The sequence below is a fragment of the Mandrillus leucophaeus genome, unplaced genomic scaffold (assembly GCF_000951045.1).
Source record: "Mandrillus leucophaeus isolate KB7577 unplaced genomic scaffold, Mleu.le_1.0 Scaffold207, whole genome shotgun sequence".
NCBI classification, from domain to species: Eukaryota; Metazoa; Chordata; class Mammalia; order Primates; family Cercopithecidae; genus Mandrillus; species Mandrillus leucophaeus.
The window spans coordinates 514,274-534,824 of NW_012102110.1; the positions used below are offsets into that span (position 1 = coordinate 514,274).

Here is a 20,551-nt window from a genome sequence, read left to right on the forward strand (position 1 = left end):
GGAACCCCTCTCAGTTTCTGATATCCACAAACTAAGGAGGCCAAGCACTGCAGGAATCACCATCCCTGCCTCAGACTTCCACCTCTTCCATCAAAGCTGCTTCCATCAAGTTTATCTTTGCAAGTCAAAGGTGCCTCCTAAACATGGTACCAAAGCAAGATTTTACATGTTGGGTGTGCTTCCACCTGTCTCACTCCACTGCCTGAAGCCTACCTTCTCAGGGTGCACCAAGGCATCCTGTAGGTTGGTACCAGGTGCCATCATGGCAGCAGCACTTTGCCCATGCTTTCAAAGGGAAAGAGTGCTTTTTGATGGGCAAACAGATGCCTGCGTACAGGATATTTGCCTGCCTCTCAGTTGCATGGAGGAGGGAAAGGGATGAGTCAGATGTTTTCCAAAATTCTCTTCCAGCTGCTTTAGGACTCTAAGGCCACAATGCATTATCTTAGCAGAAATCCAGCAAAACATCTAGTCTTGGATCTGTAACTTATCAAAGACAATCTCAAGTCAGACACATTTTTGGCACCAAATGAAGCCCATCCATGCAAGCTTTTCAAATGAAATGTGACTAACACGTTTTCTTGGTTGGCTGCACATTAAACTGATGCTAAATTCACAACCTGAAGGCTAGTAGGGTGGTAAAGTAGACAAATACTGGATAATGAGTCAGAAGATACTGTTTTAGTCTTTTGTCTCCTCCTTCTGGCCTTGGACAAGAAACATAAGTTCTCAAAGTCTTAGCTCTTTTTGTTTGCGCAGGAGAGATGATAGCTTCTCTGCTTCCTCTCACAGCTACTGTGAGGAGCAAAAGAAATGTGAATGAGAGCACTCTGTAAGCTTCTACTACCTGTATGAAGGATGAAGGATGGTTATTATTAACGTTGCTCAAAAGGTCCAAAATCTTCCCTGAGGGCAATTCAGGGGGATGCTTTAAAACATTAGTTCAATGGACTCATGTCTCACGGTGCCACTGCCATTCTGTTGAAGACTTCTGACCCAAGGACCAATTTCTATTTTCTTCACTCAGGGTTTTACGGCATCTGGGACCACAAGGCATTATGTTTATTTAGGATACTGTCTGAGACATTTCTTCTACGTTGAATCAAACTTATTGATTTTCATAGACCTCTAGTATCTAGTACGGTGCTTGCTATAAAGCTGGTGCTTGATAAAATAGTAAGAGCTGCTGACTAGACAGGTAGGATGATGCAGTCCCACAGGAATGAAGATGGACAGAAAGTTGCTCTTGTTTACCAGTTTTAGGAGGAGATTTCTAAAAACTAACTGGGCTAAAAGTACTCCAAGGTCAGAGATCTACTAAGCCAAGGGCAATGGGGGTCTGAGGCTGCCTATGACAGTCTCCACACATTCAGAAAAAGGAGGTCGAGAAGTTGTGAATATACAATGGGTCAAGGGCGGCACATTAAGCTGATGCTCAAATTCAGAACGCAGAGCGGAAGTGGGATGTTAAAAGTAGACAAATCATAGATAATGAGTCTTAGGGAACATCTCAGTCAACCTCTCAACAACAGTAGAAATGGCCTTCTGAGCATCGGCATTCATTTCATTTGTGCTGGCAGGAGTTATCCTGAGCTTCCTCTTTGCAAGTTTCAGGTCATTCACCTCCCTCTGTATTGAATGCGCAGGCTCAGTTCACCACTCTGTGAGACTAACCTGCGATGTCTCCTTGCAGGTCTGATCCTCACATCACCAAGCACACACACAAAGCTGTAAGGTTCCTAGACATTCTGAGCTCCTAACCTCATCCCAGAGCTCTGAGTTCCAGGTCTGGTACTCACTTGACTGGAGTTCATAAGAGACCAGATCTAGGAGGAAATAATCAGAAAGAGCCTTACCCTAGGAGAGGTGGTGAGGAAAGAACAAAGTTCAGCTTAGAAAGTGCAGCAGTGGACACAAGGAGGGGAAACTTGCTCAACACCATGACAGGAAAGGCTGATTGTGTGTATGGTGAGCACACTCAGAAAAGTCCTAGGGGTTGCTGAAGGTAACAGCCAGCCTCTCTTACTGGCCTGCTAAGGTTTCAGAGTCAAAAAGCAGGCAATGCCAGGATAATAATGCCTAAATGAGCATCAGTGGGCAGGAGGCCCAGGGATGTCCTCTCATGGCTACAGCCAGCTTAGGCCAGACCCCAAGAAGTTCCCCAAGAAGTTGGTGAACCGAGTCCAAAGGATGAATAAGTTAGAACCCGTAAGGATGCTTTAGAGAATTCGCACAATTCTGTCTGGGGAAGGCGGGATGGGAAATTATGGTATTGTCAAGCTGTTTTTATGGGTCTACTGCGTTCCCCCTGCTCAGTTAATGTGCCTGAAATCACAGCTAGTAAATGGTGCAAGCAGGATTTGAACTCACATACTAAGGTTCCAGAGACCATGTTTTTTTTTTTGTTTTGTTTTTTGTTTTTTGTTTTGAGACAGGATCTCACTCTGTCACCCATGCTGGAGCGGAGCAGTGCAATCATAGCTCACTGCAGCCTTGACCTCCTGGGCTCAAGCAATCCTCCCACCTCAGCCTCCCAAGTGGCTGGGGCTTCAGGTGCACACCACCATACCCCAGGCTAATTTTTGTATTTTTTGTAGAGATGTGGTGTTGCGCTTTGTTGCCTGGATTGGTCTCAAACTCTTGGGCTCAAGTGATCCTCCCACTTCGGCCTCCCAAAGTGCTGGAATTACAGGCATGAGCCACTTCCTTGGCCCAAAGTCTGTGCTTTTTAATGTTGCCTGCAATCAAAGAGGGGTTAAGGGAAATGAATTCTTGGTGACTGGTGACTTCTGAATCTCATGCTCCTCTCCATTGTGGTACACTCTTTCTGTTAATTTAACACTTCAACTTTAACAACAGTGAATCTCTTTTTGTAGAAACCCATCTAGCAACCTCAGATGAATGCAAAGTAAGATATGAGGGATCTAGAGAGCTGGTAACTCAAATAATTCAACTCTAATCAGATGTTTTAAGGAGTGTCTTATGGCTAACAGATAAATCTTGAAATACCTCTGGTACAGTAATTTGGGAAGATTGATTGCAATAGTTTCGCCATGAGACGTTCAAATTATTTGCTGTGCCCAGCTTTCCCAAGCCCTGCTCAGAATCTGAGGTTCCCTTTTCTCTTTTAGGTGAAGCATCTATATACACATGATGGTAGTCAGAGGCATAGCTTTGGAATTCTTCGAACCTGGTGTTATATTTTGATTCCAGCACTGAAAGTTTGGGCAACTTACATGGTCCTTCATGAGCCATAGTTTCATTATATGTGAAGTAGAGGCAATGTGAATGAGTGTTAAATGAGATATCATTTGAGTAAACGCCTAGCACCTCATGTTCATCTGTTCCCATTAGGTGATGAATCAATGATGAAAACCTGCATTAGAAAAGGATCTGCCCAACGGCGGGCAGGCAGCTGGGATGCAGCTCAGACTTCTAATGGGAACTCAACGGAAATGAGAGGAGACAACCTGTGCTGTCACTTTGAGCCAGGAAGGTCAGGTGACAAAGGGAGCTCATATCCTTTCCTCCCAATGCAGTTGTCCATTCGGCTAGGTTATTCCTGTAGACTGTCATCCCACCACAGAGTGGGTTTCTCAGAGAAGCGATAAGGATTCATAAAAATTACATTCACTGAATTGAACTGTTATAAAAAACAGACATTTTAAAATAAACTCCATCCTTTGAGGATCTCTCAGCTTTTTGTATGAGTTTGGGCAATTCCTTTTTACCTCTTTTTACATGTCTTTTCACCTGTCAAGTCAAGGAAGAAGACTGGGATCTCCAAGGTCTTTTCCGCTTCAGAAGTTCTATCACTTTCCCCTTTTCCAGCATCAGCTACCTAAAGGGAGTAACCAATTTGGAATTGGATAGCGAGTGTGGCCACCTCCTAACCATGTAAACCTGCTGAATCAGTTCAGCATGCGGAGCCTTGGTTTTCTCTCATCACATGGAGAACAATAATACCATTTCTAAACGTGAGTGTGAGGCTCAACAGGAGTAACATACATGGAAGCATTTTTGTAAACGTTAAACTTCAAGCCTAGCCTTCTTCATTACATTCAAGGTTTATGTGGCCCCAACCACCTTGAGCTCCATATCGCAGAATAGCTCCACACAGGGAATCCCCATGCTCCATCCCCACCTCAGTGTCAGCCTGCTGAGTGCAGGGTGATACTAGGCATGTGTGCCTTCTTGGGGGTTGCTGGCTGCACCTTCCAAATGACATTGCTTTGCCTCTTGGTCTCCTCTCCCACCTCCCCTCCCTCTGCTGGTCCTTCCTAGAGCCACCTGGAAGAGAAGAAAGCAATAAGCTTCCTGCCTGCCAGAAGCCAAATGCCAGTGCAAAGTGAGCCTTGGAGGTAAAGTCAGGGAACAGGTGCAGAGAAACCTGGAGCTAGCTACTTCACACTCTGATACTGCACAGGGACAATGAGGATGGCTGTGCATCAGGGGGTTTGAGATGTCTGAGGAATGCATCTCAGAGGAACTGGGTCTGCTGAGGCAGCAATATACCCCAGGTGGTTGTGCCTAGTGCACAGTGGGACAACGTGCTGGACTCTCTTGCCCTTGGCCTTAGACCCAAACCCTCCCAGTGCCTTGGCTCCCACTTCACCCCTAACAGTGGGGTGCTAAGTAAAAAAAAAACCTCAGTTCTTTTTATCAAAGAGCCTTGCCTAGATAGGCAGCTTGCTTTGAAAGACATTCATTCAAATCAGAAACAGGAGACATGAAAAGCTCACTTTTGTCTATAACTGAGGAACAGAAGAATATAGTAAGTAAATCATAATAGACTAAATCTCCTGAAAAACTCCCACATTCCAAGTTTCTTCTTGAATACACAGTTGAATTTGCAAAAATAAATTCCTAGGGGTCAAAAATGAAGAGGAAATCCACAACTCAAGAGGTAAGCAGCCTCATCCTCAAAATGTATAAAGCAAAATATGAAAAAACTGCAAAAAGAGTTATGACCACACTAGCATACACAAATTTCAACAGACTTTCTCAACTGATAGATCAAACATAAAAATTACCAAGAATATAGAACATTTGTACAATACAACTAGCAAGTGGGATCTTATGGACAACAAGAAATACACATTCTTTTAAAGTATACATAGAAGCAGGCTGGGTGCAGGGGCTCATGCCTGTAATGCCAGCATTTTGGGAGGCAGAGGCAGGATTACTTGAGCCCAGGAGTTTGAGACTAGCCTGAGCAACATAGTGAGACCTTGTCTCTACCTATATTTAAAAAATAAAAAAATTAAAAAGTATAATAGAGATAAATCAGAAACGTTTAGAAGTTGGATGGTATGACCCAGAACTGGGGTTTTAATCTGACATAGAAGTTGATTTTTGCCAAAGAGCTTGCAGGGGTATTCACCTCGGTTCTGTGCTGGGTTATAGAGGACAGCATCAGAGAAGTTGAACACTTGAGACTGGAAACAAATGCCTGTAGACTTGTAATAGCTCAGGAGTTCAATGCTACCCTGTAAATTGGCCTGTGCTTTTGAAATGTCTCAATGAAGACAATCTGACTATCTCGTCTACTTCTTTCTCTCTGGTTACTCTGCTTCAGTTTAACCAGGGGCATTTCTGATAGAATATTTTTTCAACTTTTTTTTTTTTTTTTTTTTGCTTTTTAAGGATGGCCTGAAAACATTCCAAGATTTTCCTTTTTGTGGAAAGTCATAAGTAGTAAGGTATAATTCCAGATTCTAATTCTGATGACCAGACATTTCAGGAAGCACCAGATGTTGAAGGTAAAGCTTGAAAAAACCCTCCCAGCATCCAAGGAAGACTCTTGCCTCTTAGAATAAAGCTCTAAACATTCCTGGGTTCTGATCCAGAAGCATCCTGCTCTTCTTGGCTCAGCAGTGAGTTTGTCCAATTGTTGGCCTAGGATCCCTCAATCTGAAGTCACTGATACAACCACAGAAACCATGGCCGGATGTAAGTGGACAAGTAACCATCTTAGCCTCCAGGTGTTCACAAACACTCCTCAGTAGGGGCTGTACCCAAGTATCTCTGCTTCAAGTGCCAGACCTACTCAACTGTTCAACCATTTGGCTAAAGAGAATTAGCTGCTTCATGAAAAAGTAACTATGTACGATCCCAAGGTTAAAGGTCAACAGACAGGGTTTCCGCAAAAACTTTATCATGTAGACAAATGCTACCTCTCCCCTTCCATTCAACTTTGAGGGCCTGGTAGCAGGAAGGAGCCCATTAGCACTAAATCCACACCAGTACTCAACCTTCCCCTGGCCCCAACTCTCAGCCTAATTGTACAACAGTCCCATCTCCGAAAGACTTTTCAATTGTGATTAAGCAACCCCATAGTTACCCAGATTAGATTATCTAGAGTCTCTGTCAGATACAGGTTCTGAAAAGACAAATTTTCTCAAAGACATCTGAGAATCCCAGCAGCCCAGGCACTGGCCAGGGAGAAGGATGTCCACCCTGGCTGTAGAACGGCCCTTCAGTGTTCCTAGCGCCTCCCCTCTCTGGAATCTTCTACCTAAAGCCATCTGCTCAGCCGTCCAACTGGAGATGTTACCTCAGGGAACTTTGCAGCACAGAAGCCTGTGGTGGTGGTGGTTCTCAGGTGTCAAGGATAAGGATAGGAGCAGCTGCTAACTTGCCTAGGCCTTTCAGTTCTGTGCTGTCAGGACACGGCAGTACCTAAGGTCAAGAATTTGGTCTTGTCGCGAGGAACTAGGCTCACCATAGCTTCTCTTGGCCCTGCCTGCACCCCATTAATTGCTCTCTTTTCCACATTTTAGAATCTACTCTTGATATTCAGGCCTTTAAGATGCTTGCCAAGAGGACAACCATGTTCTTAAGCTTCTTTCATACGCCCTCTCTGCTGCAGACTTGCTGTATTTGAACTGGCCTCGGACACTTGTTGAATCAATCCCCCTTTAACCTGCGCACTCTGGATTCCAAACCCCACATACTCAGAGGAAGTTCTCAGTACTCTATTTTTTTTTTTCTTTTTCTTTTGTAAGATGGAATCTCACTCTGTCACCAGGCTGGAGTGCAGTGTCGCGATCTCTGCTCACTGCAACCTCCACCTCCGGGGTTCAAGAAATTCTCCTACCTCAGCCTCCCAAGAACTACAGGTGCACGCCACCACACTTGGCTAATTTTTGTATTTTTAGTACAGATGAGGTTTCACCATGTTGGCCAGGATGGTCTCGATTTCTTGACCTCATGATCTGCCTGCGTTGGCCTCCCAAAGTGCTGGGATTACAGGCGTGAGCCACCACGCCCAGCCGGTACTCTGGTTTTAACTGTTCCCAGCTTCCTCACCAGCCACCCAAAACTCTAGTTGAGTTGCCCCTTTAGAGCACAAGTAATTTTCTTTATAAAGATCATCCGTGGTTTTTGGAAACCCGCTCATGAGATGAAAGAAGCCCAGCTAGGCATGGAGGCAATGTGCAGGACAGAGTGACTCACGGGTTCCCAGGAGACGGGTGAATGGTTCTGCTCCAAGGGTGGAGGACAGCTTTGCTTCTCCAGCTGTGGTTCCTTCCATATTTCTCTCTCCAGAGGGAGATGGGGAACACAAGTCAGAAGGTCAATGAGAAGTTGGGGGGGAGGGTCCAGGGGTTTGGGGAAGGGCATCTAGCTAAAGTCCTGCAGCTTGAAAGAGTGACCATCCCAAGACAAGCAGAGGTCAGAAATCAAGCCAGTAGAACTTGGGATGGACACAAAGATGAACAAGCAGTTCAAAGGCAGGCAGGAATCTGGCAACAAATACTGAGTATCAGGCAGCAAGGCCGATCGATCAGACAGGCAGGAGCCCTGCGAGCTACAGGTCTCGAACAGGCCATGCCAGGCAGGCAGGACAACAGTGAAGGGTCCACATAGCCCAGGAAACATGAGGATGCCTCTTCCTCTATAGAGGCCTCCAGGGAGGGCAGAAGCTAGGTCCCAGTGCAAGCTTGGAGAAGGAGGGCCAGCCTGCAACAGGACTATGTAAAGGGGAGGTGGACCACATGACATCGCCCTGGATTCCCAGAGTGCTCATGACAGGCAGCGTGGAGTGGTACATAGACTACAGCTTTAGAGTAAGCCAGACAGGCAGTGGTGGCAGGCTGCTCAGAGGTACACACTCACCTCCCTCTCCAGTCCTCCCTCTATACCCCTCTTAGATCCCAACAAGGACAAAGCAAAATGGGGTGTTGCCTGGACCTGTTCCCTCCCATTCTTCCCCAACCACACCTCCTTTAGGGTAAGCAGACACAGCACCATCTGATCATGCCCCTATGCTGAAATGCCTCAATAAAACAAAACAACGACAAAAGAATTGACTGAAACCAACTAAAAGTCACAACACAGACAGGGTCTCCACACTGCTAGGATATCCCTCTCAGACTTCTCCCATCTGTTCTGCTCCACAGAGGCCTCCCAGCTGAGCCCTGCTGTCAAGGGAGGGCCCGTGGCCCCCTCACAGTCTGTCATATTTGACACTACTTGGATCTTATTTCTTCTAGAGCTGCCACGGGCTATGACAATACCTTTCCTGTGTGTGGGTAGGGGGCCAGGAGGGCCCATGCATGCCATCAGCACCGGGGCTGGGGTGAGGCGGGTATTGAGGGGTGGAAGAAAGGGATTCTGGGTTGTTGGGAATCCCGGCTAAATCTCAATTTCTCCATACCTTCCCCTTCCCTTGGGCTGCCAAGCCCTCCCATCTCCTGCCATCTGTGATAGGTGTCTCTGGGGAGACCCTCTTCTTTCTTGCTTGCTAATCACTGCATATAGAGACTGAAAATAGGCTGGACTCTCTGCTCCTGGCAACTGTGTAGATATCCCTTGGGCTGATTTGAGTTCCTCTCTGTTGCCAAGGGATGGGTTCTTCTTGCACCCTGTGCACCTTTCTTTCCTGGGCAGGTGGCCATCTCTGCCTGAAGACCTGGACCCTCAGCAAACCTGTTGGGGGTGGGGGGCTGGCAGTGATGAAAAAACAGGGGGTGGTGACTGCTGACTGCTGCTTTGAAGACTAGGTGTGCTGGGTGCCTCCAGCCTTGACCCACAGAGTGAGCCAGTGACCCAGGCTGGATCTGAGTCCTGGTTCTGTCCCTCACTAGTTGTGGCAATGCCCTTTTCTGGGCTTCAGCGTCCCCACCTGTAAAAGAAGCAAATGAGCTAGATGATTTCCCGCACCATTACAACACCCTGTGAGTTAAGGATGGTTCTGTTGATCTACCACTTGCATTCTTCTGGCCATTTCTCTCCTCTTTAATCAAGACCCTGCTGTGACTGGTAGCTAGTAACAGTCACCTGTGAGGTAACTGAAAGGACAGAGTACTGCGTCTGGTGCTGGGATGGTCCCCTGGGTCTGGTCCCAAGACCCTGGTTTCATTATTATCACATCCTGAGCAGCTGAGTGAACCAGGCAGCTGGGAGGCGAGGCGGCTAGCCATTTCCAATTTGATTTAAACCTTTTGTTTCCCAGGTCTCCTCAGCAAGGACAAAAGCAAACACTCAAGCAATATCCTGAACACCTCCTGATCATTCATTCATTTGGACATTCATTCGTTCAACCCTCATGAGGCAGTACAACATCATAAGGAGTCACAGGAATTAGTTTGACCTGCTTTCTAAATCTGGCTCTGGCACTACTTAGCTGAGTAATGCTGGACATGTTATCCAACCGCTGTAGGCCTCCGCTTCCTCTCTAATATGAGGAAAATAATGGTGCTATCTACTTCACAGACAGTACATCTGAAGCATCTGGCACTAGTTAAGTGTTCAACAACTAGTTGTTGTTATCATCAAGTTGAGTAAGTTTCTTATGGTTTCATGCGGAGACAGACGATGAGTACATAGCTGCCCATCACTCAGTGTGTGCAGGTTTCTTAGCAAAAGACAGGTTCCTGGGTTCTGAAAGCCAAGAAAACAACTTCAACAGGAGTTTGGGGGTCAGTTTGTGGCACAAATCACTCATCCTTCCTAAAGAATGTGAAGATGGTTCCTGGAAGCTTGAAACAGACTCTCAAATCATTAAGTCATAACAAAAAATCTGTTCTTGAATTGATTTGCCCAGCTCAGGTGTGGGGACTGCCATTTTGGAATGGAGGTTCAGCTGTGTGGTCTCGGGAGAGGGACTGGAAGGTAAGTAAAATCCTGCTCTCACAGAACGGGCATGTCTGATTCCCTTCACGCCTCTCTTCCCCTACATATCCCAGCCTGCGCCCCCATGCCGAGGGCAAAGCAACATCTAATTTGCCTGTTTCTGGCAGCTCTTGGACTTGCCAAAGCCTGTACCTGCCGCCACGCATGCCCCAGAAGCCTCTGCCTGCTCCCTCAGGATGCTGCCGAAAGTGCTGACTGCGGACGCCGATTTACTGCTTCTCATTAGCCAGGCCTCTAACAGCCTCTGAGAGCCTGTGCCGGACACAGGCCCACCAGACAGCTCTGAAAGGTCAGGCCCCAGGAGCAGGAGCCAGTCAGGGGCTTTGCGACAGTGACCCTGTTGATGTGCCATCCTTTATTTTGTTTTAATAACAAAATGGCCTTATTTATTTTGTTTTAATCTGACAGCCTGAAAATTTCTCTTTGCGCTTGTTGAAGACATTTAGGTGGTCCTGTTTACCCTCTCTTGTCTTCAGACACCATAAATGATGCCCCTAAAAGTGTCCACATGCTGGCTGAGCCAGAGGTGCCCAATGCACACAGCTCTGAGGATGACCTCTCCCATCCCCGACTCCCATTCTTGGTTGGCTGAGTATGGACTCAGTATGGGGGGCACTGGGAGAGGAGGTGGGACACCTGAGCATCAGGCCTGAGTCTACCAGTGCTTGCCAGGATGACCCTGGACACATAATTTAATCTCCTTAGGCCTCAGTTTGCTTATCTGAAATAGGAATAACTATTGCCTTAAATGTTTCATGATTATTGTGAGGTTAATTGTGACAGGTCCCCTTATAAAGAAGACAAAAATCATGAAAGGGGCTTGCAAAGAATAAAGTACCTTAAACACAGCTTTGGACACAAATGACTTCAGGTGTTGGTCTCACTGTCCACCCAAGCCAGACACTGCACAACCTTCCTGAGCATGAACAGCATGGCTCACATGCTCCAGCATCACCCAGCCCTCAAGTCCTTGGTTTGGACAAACTGTAGCTCCTTCCCCCAGCCTGAGTGACACTGTTACCAAAGGAGGGTTCAGGGATGGGGCAGGAAGTCCCCACAAGGATGTGGCTAGGCTGCAGGTGTCATGCCTAGGGATTAGGAGCAGCCAGGGTCCCGGAGGCTTCCCAAAGTCTACAGCTTAGAGGAGAACAAGGAGGGTGACTTCTGAGTGACATGATGTCGGGGGGAGGGGGGCCTCCAGTGCCCTCCTCTGAGTTGGAATAGAAAACAGCCCAGACTCCAGAGGTACAGAGCAAGCCTTTCTCCTCCCCTCTATCTCTGAGTGGGTTTGTAGGGGAGGTTTGTATAGCTCACAGACCAGAGACCCCTCTCCAGAGTCTGAATGCTTCTCTGTCCAGGGAAGTTGCAGGGCCACAGCCACAACCTCCCTGTTCCTTAAGGCTGATCCAGAGTCATCCTCTAGCCATAATAACGAGCATGCTCTGTAATAACAAAAATCACAAGTGTTGATTCTTAATCCCTACGGCATTAGGATAGGGGAGATCTTATTACTGTCCATTTATGTACAGGCAAACTGGATGCTGACTTGTTAAGGGACCTGCCAAAGGTCATGCAGCTGGCACTGGGACCCAGGTCTTCTGACTGGAACCCTGTGCTGGGGAACCAGCAGCTAAATCTTCCACTGGCACAGTGAACAGTTCCAACTGGCATGTACCCCAGAACCTAATGAGGGAGCAGGGTCCACATGGCTAACATGGTAGCCTGAAGGGGCCTCGAGAAAAGGAATAGCGCAGGAATTCTGGGGAGCCAGAGGTATCTCCACTGAGCTGATGACAGAGCCAGGGGTCCCTTCCACTACCAGAAGGGAATCCTCGTTCTCCTTCTCTTCGTAATCATCCACCTGAACAGCAACTGCCTGGAGAGTTGGAGGGATGAACAGAACTCCATATCCAGTACCTGGGTGGTCTGGGTGACTGTCTGCTAGGGCCCAGGGCTGCCCATTAGGGCCTGAAGGTATGGGCACAAGGCTAAAAGCTACCGCCCAGATCAACCAGCTTGCAGCCCAAGAGCTGAGGATGTCATCTCCCTGCTCCCAGGGAACGTGCTCCTCGGCATGAAAGGAGCTTATTCCCTGCTGTCTTTACTCCTGGCCCCTCACAGAGATATGGCTCTTACAGCTACCCACCAATGCCATTCTCAGGGGGAATGCAAGGAGGTTCACATACATGATCTCAGAGCAACTTGCTCTGTTTCCAAAGGAGGGAGGAAATAGAGAAATCAGAGAAAACCGATAAAGCTAGGTCCATTATTACTATTCTGTAAAGCAAGTTCAGAGAACCCCCTTCCTGGGAGATAAGGCCATCGTCTATTAGAAATAGAATATTAGTCAGGTGTGGTGGTACATGCCTGTGCTCCCAACTACTCGGGAGGCTGATGTGGGAGAATCGCTTGGGCCCAGGGGTTCCAGCCTGCAGTGAGCTGTGATTGTGCCACTGCACTCCAGCCTGGGTAACAGAGCAAGACCTTTTCTCAGATATATAGATAGATAGATAATTTTTAAAAAGAAACAGAGTAGTCAGAGGACATGGACTTGACTCCTGGCATGACACCTTGCTGGCCATGAGGCCTTGAGCTAGTTACTGAGCATCCCTGGACCTCACAATAGGATAACTTCTCTCACTGGGTAAGATTTCGATGAGGCCATGTATGGAAAGCACCCCGCACAGTGCCAGGCACATAGACCTTTCACGTGTGTTATTTCCCTTGTCTTTCTTTTCCTTCCCAAACAGCATCTCCAGACATTCCTCGATCTGGACAACTCTTCTGGCACAGGCACACTCACATTTTCTTTACTAAAACCTGAAACAACAACAACAACTCTAGAACCATCCTTAAATACCACACTGATTTGGATTGATGAGAATAAGAGGCAACTTGCCTCACGACTCTGCCTCTGTGGGGGAATACCCCACTTTGTGGGCAGCTCTGCTATTGGTGCGCAGGCGGGCATACCAGGGACCCTTCCAGGGACCCTCAGCACCACGAGGACTCTGCTTCATGAGTATTCACCAGGACGCCCTGCTACTGCTAATTTCCTGTTATTTCTCTTCTCAAAGGAGTCCATAATAACCAACTTATAAATGACAGCCACTTCTTGTGGCCTTTTTGGTGTTAACACAACAGAAGTTGTGGCCCCTCTGTTATCTGTGACAACTTTTTCTTATCGGTAGACCAAAGTGGTCCAGGGAAGGAAGCTGGGTAAGAAGAAAGCCATGCTATCAACTACTTGGAGCCTTTGGGCAACCCTAGGCTCCCTTACAAGAAGCTCTGAGGAAAAGCGCTAGGTGCATGATGACAATAACAGCGGCCATGACTACTAACTTTTCTAGTGCTGATATGAATGGAGGGCTGACCTGTCCCCTCACAGGCCAAACTGTGGCAGTATACAGAAAGCCAGGACACAGGGCCAGAAGACATGGCCTGCAGTCTCAGCTCGGCCACTTACTTGACGTATGGCCTCAGGCAAGTTACCTGACCCCCTGAGACTCAGTTTCCTCATCAGTAAGATAGGCATGATAATAGTACCTAGTTCTCAAGAACCAGGTGGGTCAGATGAGAGGGTCAGATGAAATCAGAATGCAGTACGAATTAGAAGGAAAGGGGGTATTTGGGACCACACACCCCACAACAGACTTTGCATTTCCCTTTCACTTGCCAGTCTGCATCCTTAACCTGGAACATGATGCCTCTGCAGACCTGGCCCCTAAAATAGCATTTGCCCCTGCTGCCTGTGGAAGGTCACCGATACCTTGCAGTCTGATGCCCTCACAGTCCATCTCCTGTCCTTGCTTTCCCCAACCCATCCACTGCCCTGGAGTGCAGATTAATATCCCAGGGAACACAAGCCACATTTTGCTAACTTTCTATTTGTTTCTCCCCCTCTACATCTTTTCCTAATCATTTGTTTCCTCCCCTATCTCTCCAACCCCTCCTCCAACTCCAGAGTTGTGCTTTATTATCTCTAGTGAGCTTAACGCTTCCCTGATAAGACCAGTTAATCCTCTGCTGCTCCTCTTTTGCAGAGACGGAGGAGATTACAGGCAAAGGGGTTAGGCCATCTCCCCTTCAAAGGCACTCAGGACTTTAATAAAGGAACTGGATCCCACTTTCCCATCTGATACTCCAGATAGGCATCCCCAGTGTTTCTGCTGAGAAGCAGTTCTGGTTACTTCCAGACCGTGAGCCTCCTGATTGGAACAAAATGGAAATGGGGGTAGGGGGGAATGGGTATTGGTCAAGTGGCCTGGAGACTCAAGATGGGCTGATCTGGTCCTCAAGAGCAAAATGCCCAACTGTGTGACCATCTCTATGGTCACCAGTGAGGGCCACACTTAAAGCCACACTGTGCATGTAGCAGCATGTAACTGGTAACAAGAAGGGGAACTCTAGCTTGGGGGACATAACTGTACCAGCCAAGGTCTCTAGCCTTCTCCTCCACAAGTCCTGGGATTAGCGAATTAGTGATGCAGGTGGCACAGTGCTACAACAAGGTCTCCTTGGGTACACACTGAATGCCATTTTACAGCAGGTAGGTGATAGGAGAGCGAGGCTTCAGTGTTTGCTGAACACCACTCCCGGTGTACAGAACACCTCAGGGAGACAGAGGAAGTGACAGAAGTAAGCTCTGTGCTGAGAAGCAGACCATCTGGCGGGGTAACACAGGACAAATAACGCAAAAGCACAGCAGAGTTAAACTATAAGCTAGTGCTAAGTAACTGCTGGAGTGTCTTGGGTTCAAGATCTTTGTGGCATCAGGCTTAGGTTTAACATGAAAAGCTAATTTTGAAGAGACATGATGTGTTGAAGAGGACATAGACTATTTGAGGTCAGAAAAATAGTTCATTCATTTATTTTGTATCAAATGTTTATTGAACATCTGCTACGGGCCATGCACTGTTCATAAACAAGATAGATATGACATCTGTTTTCATGAAATTTATACTGTAGTGGACAAGTCAGAAATTAAGTAAATAACTATATTCTCACTCCCATTCTTACTAATGGTAACCAGTACAAGAACAGGGCGTTTTGAAGGAAAAAAACAGGAGGATCCTAATTTCAGCTGTGAGATCAGGGGTAGCCTCTCAGAGGAGATAACGGCTGAGACCTGAATGAGCAGCAGGAATTAGCTAGAGCAGTGCAGGGAGAAAGCACATTTCAGATGGAGAGCAGCATATGGAAATGTTCTGAGTTGGGATAAAGTTGGTTCTTTTGAAAGACTGGAAGACATCGCTTAAGAACAGAAATTCACAGAACAGAAAGAGATTTTCTTTCTTTCTTTCTTTTTGAAACAGAGTTTCACTCTGTCACCCAGGCTGGAGTGTGCAGTCTTGGTTCACTGCAACCTCCGCCTCTCAGGTTCCAGTGATTCTCATGCCTCAGCCACCTGAGTAAATGGGGCGTGCACCACCATGCCCAGCTAATTTTTGGAATTTTTAGTAGAGATGGGGTTTCACCATCTTGGTCAAAGCTGGTCTTGAACTCCTGGGCTCAAGTGATCTGCCCCCACTTGGCCTCCCATGCAAGAGATTTTTCCCATTTTATTCCAATTGCAATGGTAAGTTATTAAAAGGTTTAAGCAAGAAAGTAGTAACATCTACATTTTTAATATATCACTCTGGCTGCTATGTGGGAGGTAGACTGGAGGGGGACAAGAATGGTGGTGACAGGTTCAGTTAGAAAGTCTCTGCAGGAACAGGTGACAGTTGATGGTGACATGTCCTGAGATGGTAGCAGTAGACAGAGAGAGTGGTGGCTGGATTACAGATATATTCTGGAGATGGGATCACTAGGATTTAATGATGGGCTGGATGTGTGGGGAAATATCTAGGGTGACATAGAGATGGTTTCACTCGAGCAACTCAAAGAGTGGAGGTGTCATTTACTAAGATGAAGAACGACAAAGGTGCAGATTTTGGGTGGGAGCTATAGTGGGGATCAAGAGTTCGGGTCTGGATACCCTAAGCTTGAGATGTCTTTCATTGTGTCACGTCATTATTGTGCGAAGACACACACATATCTAGACTGGAGGCGACTGTGTATCACAGAGGTTATCTCCCACAATTAGGACGGATGAAATTACCCAGGGAAAGCACAGAACCAGAAGAAAAAAGTCCCATTAACTGTATATTGAGGTAATATGGAGATAGAGAAACAGCGGAAAAAAATAGCATAGAAGCTAAAAGATAGGAGTAGTTCCAGACAGAGAAGCCTGTCTACAAGGAATGCTGCTGAAACTGTGTGTCTCTCAAAAATGTCTGAGGGATTCGGCAACATGGAAATCACAGACGAACTTAGCAAGAGCAGTTTCAGAATGGATAGAAATCAGCTTGGACTAGACTGAACAGGCAACAGAGGTGGGTAGGTACAGCCAAATCCTCAATAACCCTGGCTCTGAAGGAGGAGTAGAGGGACAGGCGGGAGCTGTCTCTTGAAGCTACGACTGAGCTATGACTTCCTAAAGTTTCACACAGGCCAAAGTTTTCCAAATTGGCAGAGGAGATGGTTTCCACACTATCAGCCCTAGCCTGACCATGGAGAGTTCCCTTATAGCCCCAGAAGACTCAAAGAGAATGAGAAGGGCCTTCAGCTATTGCTGGTTTTCCCTGACCTTGTCTTCACCTCATTCATCCCTGGCACAAGAACCCCATTCCTTGTTTAAATCTTACTCAGGAAACCTCTTCAGCGTTGTACTCCGGCATTCAAAACTGTTTCATTATAAACATCTTCCACCTCTGTTGGAAAGCTTCTGCATACTCAAGAGGTATAAAGAAGGTGTGAAGAGCTTTCTGACACCCTCTGTCTGGTCAAGATCGGACTTTAATCTTTCCCTTTACCAGACTGTGTTATTCTGGGCCCACCCAACAGACCCAAGCTACCTTTCAAACCTCATCTCCTACTGTTCTCCTTGAACACTCCACTCCAGCCAACTTATGTCCCCTTAAAACACCTTCTATTCTCCTACCTCCGTATCTTTGCTGATCTTCCCCTTTGGAATCAGTCCCTCCTCCTTGCCTACCTGAATATTACCCATACCTCGGAGTTTGCCTTGAGTCCATTCACCTCCAGAACACCCTGCCTGGCCCCCCAGCTCTCTCTCTCAGGCATTTCTTTCACACTGCCCAAGAGCACTGCTTTTTTCTGCATGTGTCATCTTAGAATGAGAAGCAGTGAAAACTGCCTGCATATTCCTTTGTTTCCTTTGGTGCTGCTGCCTGTACATCAGAAGCATTTGGTAAATGTTTGTTTACTGACAGGTTGAGAAAGTCAGGAGCCCTTGCTCCCCAAGGGATGAGACTTACAGCAGTCTGTTCAAGGCTGCAACAGCAAGATTCACCAGGGCCAAATGAGAAATAAATAGGTGCCACAACTATTCACCAGCCTGGTTTCTATAGAATCATGCGAGGAAGTGCCATGGCAATGAGTTAAAGTTCAAATTAAACTCTGGTCATCATGGCCATCAACTATTTCAAACGTTCTTTTAGAAGCCTACCCCTTCTTGGAAAAGTTTAAAATTTAAACCACAAAACCTCAGGCTTTCTTTCAATCCTGTAAAACAGAAGTTTCTTATCATTTTATGCTGTGGATTTCCTCCGGCACAATCCTTTTCAAAATATGAAAAGGCACTTTTCTAACCCAGACCCTCTCACCATATTGTGGTTCATGCAGAACACTGCACAGGGGTGAAAATTCACTCCATGCTATTTTTTACAATCCAGGTATTGGCTAAAGTACACATAATAACTAATAGACTGCTGTAACTTTCATGCAATATGAGTTCCCATTAAAAAGTTTACACTAGCAAAGTTTTCTGGGCATAAATATCTTGTGGAAATTGGTTCATTCAAATCTGGGCTCCAAAGTGGCCTTAAACACATAGCAATTATTGCAACCATGAAGAAAACAGGTAGACTGTGGACACAAGTCTATAATAATATGCTTTATTACTCACTGGGGGTCTATTTTTGCTCTCCTACATCTACATGAAAACCAAGATTCTTAAAATACCAAAAGTGGCAGTTTAAAAACAAAACCTCTTTCCAAATCCCAAATGCAAGGATTCAGTAGAGAAGGGTCAGGAATCCTATCACTGATTCATATCCATTAAAGTTGGTTCCAATGAGGACATCTTCCCTACAGATTCCACGAAGTTCAACTACCATGTCTGTTTATATCTCAACTTGACTTCTCCTAAGGTAAAATAAGTTTTATGGAAATAATTCTGTATTTACGTATTTGTTTTGATTTACTTATTCATAAGAGATTTGAGGCAACAGAGAGCTCCGCTGTGCAGTCTTGGGAAAAGTGAGGCTGCTTCTGCACAGTCACTCCTGGTCTCCTCTACCAGAGGCCCCAGGCTGTTGAGGGGAGTAGTTGCTGTCCTCCAAAAACCCACCGTCATCAGGGTGACGCCAGGGGAATGAGAGGGAGGGCTCTGGCCCTGCCTGTGGCTTTCTCTGACTTGGCTGGAAATAATGGATTTATTTTAAAAAGCAGTTTTAAGAGACACATGTGTTCACATATAATCATTCTTTTGAGGGTGTGTCTGTTTTTAAATGACATGATTCACCCAAAATAAAATATCCTTCATTTCTCACATCTAGCTGTCTTCCAGAAAGAATACAGTGTGCAGAGGCATATTGGAAACTGGGCCTCACATTTCTTCACTAGAAATTGAGTTTTCTCTAGCATTAAGCTTTTGTGCTCAAAGAGTAAAGTGCAAAATCTTTGGGAGGAAAAAAGGAAACAACGACCTGTCAAAATTTCTGTTAGCGCCTATGACTACTGTTAACTTACATGCTCTCAGAGTGCAATAAAAAGCCTGCAAACTGCTGCTAAAAAGATGGTTTGACCTTTTAAAATGGGAACTCCCCCACCCCATATCCATATTAAATAGGCGAACCTTGGGAGCTCTAGAGTTTTAGATCAGTAAGTGAAATGAAGTTGAATTTCCAGAAAAAGGATTTCCCTGTAGGCTGCAGGCTAATTAGGGTGTTCTAGACCTACACTGTAACAGCAGGTAGAAGGCAGGCCCTAAACCTTTTAGCTATTGTCGTTGCCACCTGCTCAGAGTCTAGTTCTGAAAGGAGGCGGGTGCGGAGTTACGAAAATTTGGTAAATATAAAAGTCCTGGACGCGATCGCCCACAGCCTGCGGCCCCTGGCGGTTGAGGAGCCGCGGTGATCCTCGGTCTTCACCGCAGCAGCCAAGCCCGGCGCGCACCAACCGGCGCTGCTGAAAGTTGGAGAGCTCCCAGCTCGCCGATAGAATTCGGCGGTGGGCGCCAGGGGAATCCCTTCCAGTGCCGCAGTTAGGAAAGTTTTGAAAAGTAAGGACCCTAGACAGACAAGAGACCCATCCTTCCCTTTAGCATAAGAAACACTCCGCGCCGCGCCATCCGAAGGCTGCTCGCACAAGGCCATCCGCCCTGCTTCGCCGGGACGCACCCGGTGCCTTCCAGCTCCCCACCAGAACTGGTCCAGGGGGCGCGGAGACAAGAGAGGCAACTATGTCCGGCTTGTGGTTCCAGACGGAAACGCCTCCCGGCTCCCTGGCCTGGGGGAAAAGGGTTCGAAATTCAACAGTCGCGAGGGCAAGGACAGAACTACCAACTCCCGCTCGGATGCCCGGGACCTGCTCTTCCAAGCCCGCTCCGGTTTCTCCAAACGACACGCGGCACAGCCCATGCGCCCCCGGCACTCCACTCCACTCCTCTGTGGTTTCCCCCAAACTCTTCCCGGGGAGCCCCACAAAGCACAGACGGCGCCCTGAAACTCGCCGGGCACTCGCCAGCCATCCCCACCTCCGCCTCTCGAACCCTCCTTGTCGCGTTCTTCCCGCCCCGCACCGTTCTCCTCGCGTTTCTGGGGAGTCAGAAGCAAACCACGAGAAAATGCCTTCGCGAGGAGCCTCCCTACACCCGCCCTGTCACTGAAACAAAAGCGTAGGGAGGAGGGAGGTGGGAGAGGAGGCGGGAGGAAGGTTTAGAAAGACGATGGGGACAGCAGTAGGAAGGAGCTGGGGAGGGGGGTTAAGGTGGCGAGCAGAGCTGGGGGCCCAGAGTCCGCTCCCGTGCCGCGCGGCGGGTCGCTTACATGCCCAGGTCGCTGTAGGTGTTGAAGAACTCCATCTGGTTGCACGCCTGAATCCAGCCCACCACCCAGGTCTCGTGGCGGGGGATGGGGGGCATGACCACGCGGGCCGAGGCTTTGAAGTACGGGGTCTTGTAGCGCAGGACGATGGGCGAGGTCTCCTCGATGCGCGTGGGGCACTGGTCGATGGTGGCGCACACATCGTACACCACGATGTTCTCGCGCCGGATCCGCGCTTTGCAGGTGATGCTTTGGATACAGCCCATCCTGCAGCCCGGCGCCGGCACGGCGCGGCGTGG

At 47.4% G+C, this 20,551-nt stretch overlaps 1 protein-coding gene across 1 annotated transcript in view; it reads right to left on the reverse strand.

The window, feature by feature from the left end:
- The window catches only part of FAM78B (family with sequence similarity 78, member B), an 88,850-nt gene extending 68,305 nt beyond the window's left edge, over nucleotides 1–20,545 (reverse strand). The window contains exon 1 of the mRNA XM_011979891.1: nucleotides 20,256–20,545. Within this exon, the coding sequence (XP_011835281.1) occupies nucleotides 20,256–20,518 (263 nt within the window). The 5' untranslated portion in view covers nucleotides 20,519–20,545. The remainder of the gene's footprint in view (nucleotides 1–20,255) is intronic.
- Between the last annotated feature and the right edge of the window lie 6 nt (nucleotides 20,546–20,551).